Below are 12,604 nucleotides of genomic sequence, written 5' to 3'. Positions count from 1 at the left end.
ATAAAATAATAATTTGAAAATTATTTGAGGGTTCTATACTTCCTTTCAAGGCTTAAATTAAAATTTATATAATAACTATGACCCCTTACTTTACAGTTTCTTACCGACCGTGCAAGGGCTGTTTAGCCAGTCAAGGTCGTTAAAAACTCCCATCATCATTTACAGTTAAAATGATTTTCTGAGTATGCAAATAAAAACTAGTTGCAGATAGTTAAACAAATGTCCTTATTGCAATGATTGTTCTATAGAATAATGGTATAAAAGATATGAAGTAAAAAATTTAAAGAACATACTTAAAAAAAAAGAATGTTAGATTGAACATGTAGAATATAAAGATAGAGAAACTTTATAAGTACAAGGGTACTATAAACATAATACATTGGATGGAAAGTTGAAGAAAACACACTTTAAAAGACAATTTTTACAGCACACGGTTACATTTACGACAAAAATGATGTCGATTAAAAACCTCCTGATCTGAGTCCTAATCTCCTGACCAAAATTTCCCAATCTCCTGATCTGAGTTTCACAGTCCATCACATGTATGTAAGTATTATGGAGTATCTCCCATGTACAGAATATACTCATAGACTGTAACACAGCAGAACTAGTAAGTATTGATCTGGGTGAGTATAGAGTCATTTATGTAAGTTTTATGGATTATCTCCCATGTACAGGATATACTAATAGACTGTAACACAGCAGAACAAGCACATATTGATCTAGGTGAGTATAGTAATTTAGATAAATATTATAGAGTATCTCCCATGTACAAAGTTTAAAAATTTTGTAAGTCTGCAAAAGTGTGCAAAGTTTGGTTAAAATGAAAAGGGTTTATGGACAAGAAATGACTAGCTAAATAAACATTTATAAAGCTGGAATTATTTCAATAATTAAAATTTATATTTATAACTTTTATAAATACTGATATTTTGGATTGAGGAACTTTATAGCTTATTGTACATGGACACAGAAAAAAATACATGAAACCATTTTTTTTCCAATTGAATATTTAATTACTGTACTTTTTTTATACAGGTGTTGCCTTTGAGCAAGGTAAAATTTTACCCACACCAGAAACGGTACCATTTAGATTGACCAGAGACATAGTGGATGGTATGGGTGTGTCTGGAGTTGAAGGAGTCTTCAGAAGGTATTGATTTTCATTATATCTGTTAACATAATACAAGTGAAGATGAATGAATTTCTCCCTACCAATCACCAGGATCCATGCAATTATAAACAAATACAGAATATTCAAGTTTTAAAATTTCAGGAATACATGGAAAGATACTGTTTGACTTTTAATCATTATCAAAACTCTGTTTCAAACATTTCCTGGGCCGAGTGGTCTAAGTAGTCTAACTACTCCATCACTAGCCTGTGAACACTGAGGTTGAGAGTTTGAACCCCTCATGTGGCAGGTTCTCGACCAAGGCTTCCAAAACGGTCATATATTCTGGACATTTGTATAATGTCCGGTAAAAGTCCGGCTGGGCAAAGCATGAAAAGGTCATCTACTTTTTAGTTTTCAAGGCTTTCTTAAGCAAGGCTTTCTTAAGAGACGGTCATTTTAACATAATTCGCGATCGTTTTGACCAAACCTTTTGCCTTTAACAGCCACACATTTCCGGTCATAAAATAGACATGATCATTAAGTACTATCAAAACAACCCCTACTTTAATACCTTCTCATTTTAATCAAGGCTAATTAGTTGTGGAACAGCTGAAATTGACCTGTTCAGGTGACAGGTAAACTATTTTGAACAGGACATTGATCGGTCTATTCAAAGTTATTTTCTTACATTTCAGTGGTTTGCATCTAATTAATTTAGTCAAAAAGATTTAAATTATCAGAAATACGTTTACAAATATGATTTGATGAAAAAATTAAAAAGGTGAAAATGAAAAATCGTCATAACCACGTTGTTTGAACTAGTACACGTGTGCGCAGGTGTGAAATTTAATTATGCATCCTAATTTCTTCAAAAAATGCTTAAAATTGTCATTGATACCTTTATCTCACGTTTATTTCGAATATTTTCTTAAAGAAATAACGTAGAAAGAGCTACTTACACTCATTCATGCTTTGCAAACGTACACAGAATTTACGTATCTGTCTCTGGTCCATGTTTTACCATTGTCCAGATAACATCCGGTATATGTTTAAAAACGAAAGTAAAGTTTTTGACAACGTTATTTTGCACAAATAAAGAGTCTAAGGCAGATATAAGTACGCTGATGTTGCACACTTCGAATAATGATGCACTGCCAATTTAACAGTTTACGTCAGAACTTCGAATTTGAATCAAAGAAAGTTTAATATCGTTTTTTTTTTAATGTCAATCATTGGGATGGCCAACTCGGCAACTGATTACCATAATTGCCTTTTGTTTATTTAGTCTTAAGGGATTCAAATCGGGATAATATATAAAATGTCCGGCTGGCTAAAAATAATTTTGGAAGCCCTGTTCTCGACTCCAATCTTAATTGACTAGGATTGTCAGTTTTTCTGCCAAAGGTTGTGGTTCTCTCTGGGCACTTCCTCCACCAATAAAAAGTGACTGCCACAAAATAGCCAATAGTGATGAAAGTGGCATTAAACACCAGTCAACCAATCAATCAATTTAACATTTCAATTGTTAGATATATCTTTGTATATTGAGAGCCCATTGTTTTCTGTTGTTGAGGTATCACCTTGTATTCCGAAAAATAAAGAGAAATGAAAAATTAGTTTAGTGTAGCCGAAAAATGATATTAAAAACTGTAATACTTTCAAATGTGCTCACCTTGCACAAAGAGTCAGTATGAGCCTTTGCCATCTCTAAAATTGTTATAAATGATAACTGGGAGATCTATTAAAAAAGTCGTCATTTTGTTGTGGTTGGGTGTCAGATATTTACAGCCTCCAATTGAATGAAGATGAGATAATAAGCATACATTATATTTTCAGATGCTGTGAGAAGACAATGGACGTCATGCATAACAACCAGGAAGCTTTATTAACGATCCTAGAAGTATTATTGTATGATCCATTGTATGCATGGTGTATGTCCCCTGCTAAGGCCTACGCTCTCCAACATCGCAGGGATAGGAATGATCCTGATGCTTCAGAACTTAACACAACCAAAGATGTACTAGAATTTGCTGAATCTAATGAACCAGGTCAGTTTTGATTTTATTATTAGTTTTAACTTTCTTAGCCCAAATTGTTAGCTGCCTCTAATTACTTATGTCCATCATAATAGAGGAAAAAATTCTTTGAAACATACTGGTATATATATATGTGTGTGTGTGTGTTTGAATTTCATCTCTAGTTGTCCCTTTGTGTTATCAGTAAAATTATGCATTGATGAAACAAGAGTTCATTTTTTCAACACAATTGTGAAACCTAGATTTTAAATTTTCTTTTACATTTTAGAATTATTTGATCAAAAGCATCTTAACATTTACTTACCATCACTTGTCATTCTCAACTATATGGTGCTGTATTTCCCTTAACCTAGTAAATGTCTAATGGCTTTTCAATAGCTGCACTAGTGGAATACTAAAGCTCAGTTGGTAGAGGGTTGGCTGACTGTGCCAAGTAAACTGGGTTTGAATCCCACCCGGTTCAGAGAAAACCATGCTCTCCTGTTACTTCTGACTTCCCCCCTCCCCCCCTCTTTCCAACTGAAAACCCACTGTAAATAATAGATTTTATGAGTTTAGCATGGTTTTGATGTGGATATCTTCATTACGGTATAAAAACTTTTGAGTTTGGTAAAGTGTAACTGTGCTTCCCTTGACCTAAAAGATGTATAACCACCCTCCAAGTTCTCCTTTAACTCAGCTTACTGTGCCAGCGACAACAGGGTTCAACCCTGGCTGGTACAGTGGAATGTAAAATCATGCTCTCCTTTAACTCAGCTTACTGTCCCAGCATCAGCAGGGTTCAACCCTGGCTGGTACAGTGGAAAGTAAAATCATGCTCTCCTTTAACTCAGCTTACTGTGCCAGCGACAGCAGGGTTCAACCATGGCTGGTACAGTGGAAAGTAAAATCATGCTCTCCTTTAACTCAGCTTACTGTGCCAGCGACAGCAGGGTTCAACCCTGGCTGGTACAGTGGAAAGTAAAATCAGGCTCTCCTTCAACTCAGCTTACTGTGCCAGGGACAGCAGGGTTCAACCATGGCTGGTACAGTGGAAAGTATAATCATGCTCTCCTTTAACTCAGCTTACTGTGCCAGCGACAGCAGGGTTCAACCCTGGCTGGTACAGTGGAAAGTAAAATCAGGCTCTCCTTCAACTCAGCTTACTGTGCCAGCGACAGCAGGGTTCAACCCTGGCTGGTACAGTGGAAAGTAAAATCAGGCTCTCCTTTAACTCAGCTTACTGTGCCAGGGACAGCAGGGTTCAACCATGGCTGGTACAGTGGAAAGTAAAATCAGGCTCTCCTTTAACTCAGCTTACTGTGCCAGCGACAGCAGGGTTCAACCCTGGCTGGTACAGTGGAAAGTAAAATCATGCTCTCCTTTAACTCAGCTTACTGTGCCAGGGACAGCAGGGTTCAACCATGGCTGGTACAGTGGAAAGTAAAATCAGGCTCTCCTTTAACTCAGCTTACTGTGCCAGCGACAGCAGGGTTCAACCCTGGCTGGTACAGTGGAAAGTAAAATCATGCTCTCCTTTAACTCAGCTTACTGTGCCAGGGACAGCAGGGTTCAACCATGGCTGGTACAGTGGAAAGTAAAATCATGCTCTCCTTTAACTCAGCTTACTGTGCCAGCGACAGCAGGGTTCAACCCTGGCTGGTACAGTGGAAAGTAAAATCATGCTCTCCTTTAACTCAGCTTACTGTGCCAGGGACAGCAGGGTTCAACCATGGCTGGTACAGTGGAAAGTAAAATCATGCTCTCCTTTAACTCAGCTTACTGTGCCAGCGACAGCAGGGTTCAACCCTGGCTGGTACAGTGGAAAGTAAAATCATGCTCTATTGTTACAGTCTCTTCAATAATAAATGTTTTGAACTTGAAAAGCAAACGAGACTGATGTTTACATAAATGTTTTCTAAAAGGGTTTAAAAGTTACTTCTGTTTTTACCAGTTGACAAGAATTGCCATTGTAATAGGATTTTTATTGCATTTTGGAAAGTTTAATTTCTTTTCGATGACAAACAAATCAGTTTAAACCAAATTTGACTAACTTAAGATTGAACAGAAATTACCATGTGTTCTTACTTTGGTGCTAATCAGCCAACCCATATTGCTACCAGTAAGATGTTCTTAACTTTGGAGTGTATGTAAAAAATTCTTCAGAACTGCTCAAGACCAATATAATAGTCTAATTTTGATTGGTTCATTTATATGACTGGCTGTGAGGGATGTTACTTTTGAGTTGCTGAAAAAATCTTGTTATAGAGAACAAATAAACTTATTACAAACAAATATGATAGAGATGTTTGTTAAGCGTTGTTATGTGAATTGTTAACAATAGTCAATTCCAGGGGTCAAAGTTTTCAATGTAAATATACCATTTGTGTGAAACATTTTGAAATTGGAGCATAAGAACAAGGAAAAGTACTTGAAAGTTTAGTTTGTTGATTGCTGTGCTTTATGTTTCATAGCACAAAATTTGGTTGAAATCCAGACAATTTTGTCAAATTTCACTATAATCTCTACTCCTTTGATGAAAGGAATGGCCGGAAGCGAGAAAATTAAGTAACACATATAGGATTATACATTTAAGGAGACAGATTTGTAAAAGCAAATTTGCTTGTTTCTGAATCCTAAATATTTATTTCAATTGTATTATATCGTTATGTGATAATTTATCTGAAAAAAATATTGTTTAAACTAAGATAATACTTCTTAACCACAGGGAAAGGAGTATTGCCTTTTCTGTAATTAACTAGTTTGAAAAGGTGATTTTTCAATACTAATGACACGACCTTCGAGTGACTGACACGGGCTCATGCAAAAAATAAAAAAATAACATAATTATAGCATAAAGTCAATTAATAGTTTTATTAAATTTTGACATTAAATGGACAGGAGTCACAAAATTATGATTTATAATTATAAGTTTTGGAGTGCATACAATTATGAAATAGAAGTTTCATATTTATTGATGATATAATTTGAAAGATAATTGGGGTATTTAATTATTTGTTGATAAATTTGATATTATCATTTGTTATTGGATTTCAGATAAATATGATTTATATAGAGGGATCATATTTTGTAGAATATTTGGTGTTTTGCACTATAATGAATTTTTGTTAAATCATGGTCCTATAGTTCTGACGTTGATCTATCTGTCATGTTACCACCTACACCCTAAACACAAGTCTCATGACTCTGTCAACACGGTAAATTGATCGAAAGATCTGATTACGTAAGATTCACTCCCAACATTCACATGCCACACGATATGTCTTTTTTTTACTCCCAACATTCAAATGCCACACGATCTGTTATTCTTTTTTGAAGTTCTATTGGAAAGCTTCCAAAATATCATGTCAATAAGGCAAACATAAGTTGTTTATACCATTAAAGTTCAAGTCTCTAAGGCTGTAAAAAAAAATTTGGATTTTTATAATACTAAATATCACTTATGCTGCAAAAGTTAAACATTCTATTTGTTTTTCTACCCAGGCAGTGTATTTGTTGTTGTTTATTTCTTATTTTAATATTAATTGATATTATATAATATAAAAATCTACTCTAGACCATTCTCAAGCAATAATCCTATATTATTTTGTGAAGTTGAGAATTAGAGTAATTTATCAGGTCAATGCCTCATGTACACATATATTAATTATAAAAATACTATGAACTTGTAGCCATGACAACTTTCAATTGTAGAAGATGTCATTTGTGTAATAGTCTTAAAAAACACCCAAAATAATTGACAATTAATTGGTAGGCAGTAAAATAATAAAATAGTTAAGTGGATAATTATCAATTTTTAGTTATTAACTGATGTCATCACTTCGCATCCTTCATCATCCATTAAATTCTCACATCTTCTTCTCTGACATAGAAATAAGGACATGTGGTATGATTGCCAATGGGACATTTTACTATCCACCAAAGTTCAAATGAAGGGGATGTAACCCATGTATTCAATTTTAACTAAACTTTGCAAGAGTTATACATTGAAGGTTCCCTGTAATGAAAAACAGTGCTGAAAGAATGAATCATTGGTTCTAATTCATTTATTTAAAATTTCTCTGCAACTTCAAAGCTGATTGTTTTGAAACCTTTGGATATAGGTGATTAGAAGATTTCTACAAATAATTTCAAATTAATGTTTTGCAGGTTGTAAACATGTTTGTATTGGTGTCACATAGTTCCAATCCAAACCCAATAAAAAAAAACACATTTTCAGTATCTCCTCTGAAACTTCTTGGCCAATTTTAATCAAATTTGGCAGGAATGATATATGGAAGGTTTGCTACAAATGATCCTGATTTGGTTATCAAATAATTGATTCTGATTTGCCATCATTAATCTTCTTCTTTAAAATTACAAAGGTAAAATATTTGAAACTTTACGGGATTTAAGAAAACTCATTTATGAAATTAAGCATTTATAAAAATGAAAGTAATAAGACAGTATTTGCTATACTTTAATGGTAAACATTTTTAGGAAACCTTTGAAAATATAGTTTTTAAGCCATTTAAAGAATTATTTGAACTGTCCAAAATAAATTGATATTTTACTAATATACAAAGTGTAACAAGAAGAAATGATTAAAACTCATATTTTAATTTTTGATAGTTAAATTCTACTCATATTTCAACATTTACAACATTTACATTTACTTATCTCACATTACATTTACTAATAGTCCAGTGTTGTAATTTACTGATGTATTCATGCCTAAATAAAGAGTTATAAGAGACATTTATACCTTCGGAAACTCTTTATTTTAACTTTAATGACTTTTTTTTGGTACATGAATATGATGATAAAGTCTTTACTATTTAAGCAGAAATTACATTTATGATGATATTGTTACTTCAGAAAAATGCCACAATTCTTTTTTTCTACATAAATGCCACCATCACCATCGATGGCAGACAACTAAAATTGCACTGTAGGAATGAATACCCTAAGTAGCACCTGTCTTTATTGACAGACAAACAATCTTCAGTACATGACTGTAAATTGATATAATCAAAGAACAATTAAAGACACCTGTAACAAATAAGTAACCTGTGAAGATGACTTGCATGTTTATTAATTAAAATGTACATGTGCTATTAAATAACAATTGCTTATGTTGAATTTTTATTTTAAGAGAATCTTGATTACAAAGGAAATGAAATGTATATAAGGTGAATTTCTTATATTTCTGTGAAGTTTAGTTTATACGATTATCTTCAAATATTTTTTTAAGTATGTTTTAAAGGGACACTGGCAAATTGAATTTAGTGTAATTTAAGATTTGACATTTCTCATCCTAGGTTTACTTTTAAGCAGTAATGCATTTCTCAAAATAAATATGAAAACGGAATAGAATTAACATATCTATTCACTTTAACACTGAATATACATGAAATATTTGCCACAGGAGGTTAGGCAAATAGCAATTTTAAATATAATTATCTCACGTGTGAAGAAGAACTGTTATTTCCAACTTCAATAGAGAAAATGAGAATATTTTACTCTCTGTTGTATATTATTTTACATTTTACAGTAGTGTGGTAACCTTTACATTTGAATAAGAATTTCTTAAGATATTGTTTCAACCTGAATTGTTCTCGAACTCTGATATGTTCTCAAACTCAAATTGTGAAATTAAGAATCTAAATTTAAATTATTTATAGAATGTATCCTCTGTTTTTGTTTTTCGATATAACTTTAGAAATGGCTTTAAAAGTAGAAACATTGCCCTTACTATTACAATGTTTTTCAGCTTTATCACAAAGAATGTAGAATCATTGTTAGGACCAACCAGATATTATAACTCTGCATCTTTCCGTATGAATAAAACCTTTTTAGAAGTATTTACATGGTTTTTGCATGTGTTCAACATTTTTAGATTTAAAAAAAATAATTTTGCCATTTTCAGCATCAAATTTAACTTTTTGTTCTTTGTAAAACATTTTAGTTTAGTCATAATATATCTAAATGAATATCTGAAATACATAATATGATTAATGCTCAAATCTATCAATCAATTTTATTGCTAGTTGATTCATATGATCTTGTAATACTCATACCCCTTTGCATACAGATAAAAGCCCATCTGTGAGATAGCCTTCAACGTTCATCAAATGTTATGGCCAGTAATTTCTTATTTAAGTTATATGACAAAATCAATATGTATATTTTCTAGTTCTTACCCATTTCACCTCTTTCCCCAACAGGATCTGGAGATTGTATTACAAAATATTGAAGGTATTTTAAATGAATTCTCTACTGTGTTTGCAGACTATCAGATGTAACTGGTGTAATATTGATATTTTGAAATTGCATGCATAAAAACTGGAGACAGGGCTGACAGTAAAGCACTTGATGAGTCTTATACTCACTGTTTTTGGCTGGGACTCATTAACATTTCTGAAAACAGGATCAATTGAATAGTGGGGCTCACCAAAATTTTGAAATATAGACTTGGCAATCACACAAGTAAATTCCTAAAGAGGCCTTTTTGCTCTTGTGTTATTGGGTTACTGTCTCATTAGAATACACCCCAAATCTCTTTTTATGCTATCTATGTTATAAAATTAAATAGTGGTCTCTTTTAAATAGCCCTTAAAAGATAAAATTTGAGTGTAAAATCCTAATTTATGTATTTTATGAATGGATTATGTGGATGATTTTGCACTGTTACCAATAACTTCAGTTTTACAGCAGTTTTTTTCATTAAAAAAATGAATGAAAAAATTCAGTGTATGGATCTAGACATATAAAACATTAATATAAAAGAGATGGATCTATAAAAGGAATAATAAATTACAAATTTATAGGTTGGATAAACTGTAAACATATTGAAATAAATACATTTTTTATGTTGATTGAAAGTTTTACAATCACACCCTACAGTGATGACATTTTTTAAGATGGTTATCAGATTTTTTATGTTTTGAAAAGATAATTTATGAATGGATTATGTTGATGAATTTGCACTGTTACCATCAACCCTAGTTTTACAGCAGGACAAATTTATTTCATTAAAAAAAAATGAATGAAAAATTTCAGTGTATGGATCTAGACAAAAAGCGTCGATATAAAAGTTAAAAGAGGTGAATATATAAAAAAGAATAATAAATTACAAATTTTTATGTTGGATGAACTAAACATATTGAAATAAATACATTTTTTATGTTGATTGAAAGTTCATAATCACACCCTAGAGTGATGACGTTTTTTAAGATGGTTATCAGATTTTTTATGTATTTTTAGAAATGGATTCACACAAGTGGAAAATGATTGAAATTTTGATATAAGAGGACTATCGAAGTGGAAAATTTAAAACAGCAAATAAATCTCTATAACTTAAAAACAAATGTCAACAACTGCCCAAATATTGACCGATGTTAATTTTAATTACTCTCATTAAAACAATTTACATTTTAAAATGTCTGTTGTTCATTTCATGTAATTGACCTCCAGTACTTGGTGAATGATTTAAAAGAATTCATTTTTAATGACTTTTATTTTGCTGCTGTTTATAACATGTAATGAAGCTCAGGATAGGGATTTAAAAGAATTTTTTTTAATTACTCTAACTTTGATTTAGGTGACATTTAATTTTGATTTAGGAGAACATTTTTTATACATTTTCTGTTGACAAGAATCATTGTCAATATGTTTGATATTACACTGTTCCTTTTTATTATGAAATGATACAGTTCATGCCTTCGTGGCATTATTTTATCTTTAATACTTCCTTGACGTCATCAAACAAAATATAAAAAAGAGTATTCGCATAAATTTGAAAATTTCAAATGAAACAAACAAATTTTTTGAAATAAAATTGTACCGATTAATTTTGCATGCAAGAATTATGTAAAGAATATCCATAGAGTTGTTTTTTTGGAAAAATCAATTATATTTTAACACCAAAGAGAAAAGTTTCTTATAATTTCATTTTTATATGCTTTTAAATGGATGTTTTTGAAATGTCTAACCTGGGCGTGTAGGTAAATAAAACTTTTTTTCCAATGTTAGGTGAACTTTTTTTGTAGCTATGTCAAATTAACTTTTAGATTTGTATAACACCTTTAATTTGTCAAACATATTAATTAATTATATAATTGAAAAATCATTATGAAAAAATTCAATTTTATTTTCTTATTATGTTTTTTTCTTTATAATGTGGAATTTCCTTTTGAGAAAGAACAAACTCAATCAGATGTAAAAGTTCAAATTGATTTAAATGCATTCTGTTAATACATTAAATTCTATTTTATAAAATGTGCATTTAAAATTATTGAGTTGTAAAATACAAAAATGAAAAAAAAATAATCACGAAAATATTAAATAATGCTTTGATGCACAGTGAGGTATTACATAGTAATTTTATCTAGAATGAGAATTAGCATAATTTTCACATATTTTTGTTTTAATGGCCTGTTAAATAACTATATGTTCCTTTTATATATCCTGCTGAAATCATAAATTGCTTGGTGAATCCACCCTTCATATATACATCGTAAAATATCATTTTTATGCATATTTGTTCAATTTGTCAGAAACGGACCCTTGTTTAATGGAAAATTTGTACTTATTGAAGTTGAATATTTTATTTATTGAGAATACACTCCATTTTGTTAGTTTCATTCATGTGGTTAGTCCATGCAATTGTTTTACTTTTTTCACCTGTTCAGGGCTGTACATCATATTTAAATGATAAAAAGAGTGTCTTGATTTAGTTTTTGTCACACTTGCATCAAAAGTCACAGAAGAAAAATAAAGTTACAACATTATAGACTAAAGAATTGAAAATAAAAAAAGAATGGGAGAAGATTCCACTCTAGACATTTAAAAGCCACAAGTTAAGGAATGTCAGGCAACACCATGATCAAAAGAAAAGAACAAACAGTCCATAAAACACTTTACAAAAAGCTATAAACTGAGGTACATGAACCACACCAGAAACACCAAATTTTTTATCAACTAGTGACATGATATGCTATCTCTCATTTCTGGGTAAATTTGTGTGATAATTTCATTCTTTTTTGACCTCAACTAGTAAAAAATATAGTAAAAAGGGAAACTTCATCAGGTTTATAAGACATTTCATATTTTTATTTCCTCATTTTTAGCTCACCATTCAGAAGGAACTGTGAGCTTTAGCCATCACTTGGCGTCTGTCGTCGATGTCGTCGTCCTTCGTCCGTCTGGTGTAAACTATTTCAAACATCTTTTCCTCTGAAACTACTGAACCAATTCCAACCAAACTTAAGCGGAATGATCCTTAGGGTATCTAGAATAAAGTTTGTATGTTATTTTCTGTTTTGCAAAAAACATGGCCACCATGGCTAAAAATAGAACATAGGGGTAAAATGCAGTTTTCTTGTATTTAAAAAACCAAAGGAGTTAGAACAAATCTGACATGGGATAAAAGTGTTCATTAGGTGAAGTTCTATCAGCCCTGAAATTTTCA

At 31.5% G+C, this 12,604-nt stretch overlaps 1 protein-coding gene across 1 annotated transcript in view; it reads left to right on the top strand.

The window, feature by feature from the left end:
• LOC127725495 (serine-protein kinase ATM-like) overlaps positions 1-12,604 on the top strand; it is a 95,937-nt gene that overhangs the window by 69,090 nt on the left and 14,243 nt on the right. Inside the window, exons 55-56 of the mRNA XM_052232510.1 lie at positions 1,039-1,153; positions 2,954-3,165. Of these exons, the coding sequence (XP_052088470.1) occupies positions 1,039-1,153; positions 2,954-3,165 (327 nt within the window). The remainder of the gene's footprint in view (positions 1-1,038; positions 1,154-2,953; positions 3,166-12,604) is intronic.

This window comes from Mytilus californianus, unplaced genomic scaffold (assembly GCF_021869535.1).
Source record: "Mytilus californianus isolate M0D057914Y unplaced genomic scaffold, xbMytCali1.0.p SCAF_15, whole genome shotgun sequence".
Taxonomy (NCBI): Eukaryota; Metazoa; Mollusca; class Bivalvia; order Mytilida; family Mytilidae; genus Mytilus; species Mytilus californianus.
The sequence above is the reverse complement of the archived record's forward strand: the minus strand, read 5'-3'. Positions and strand labels throughout refer to the sequence as shown.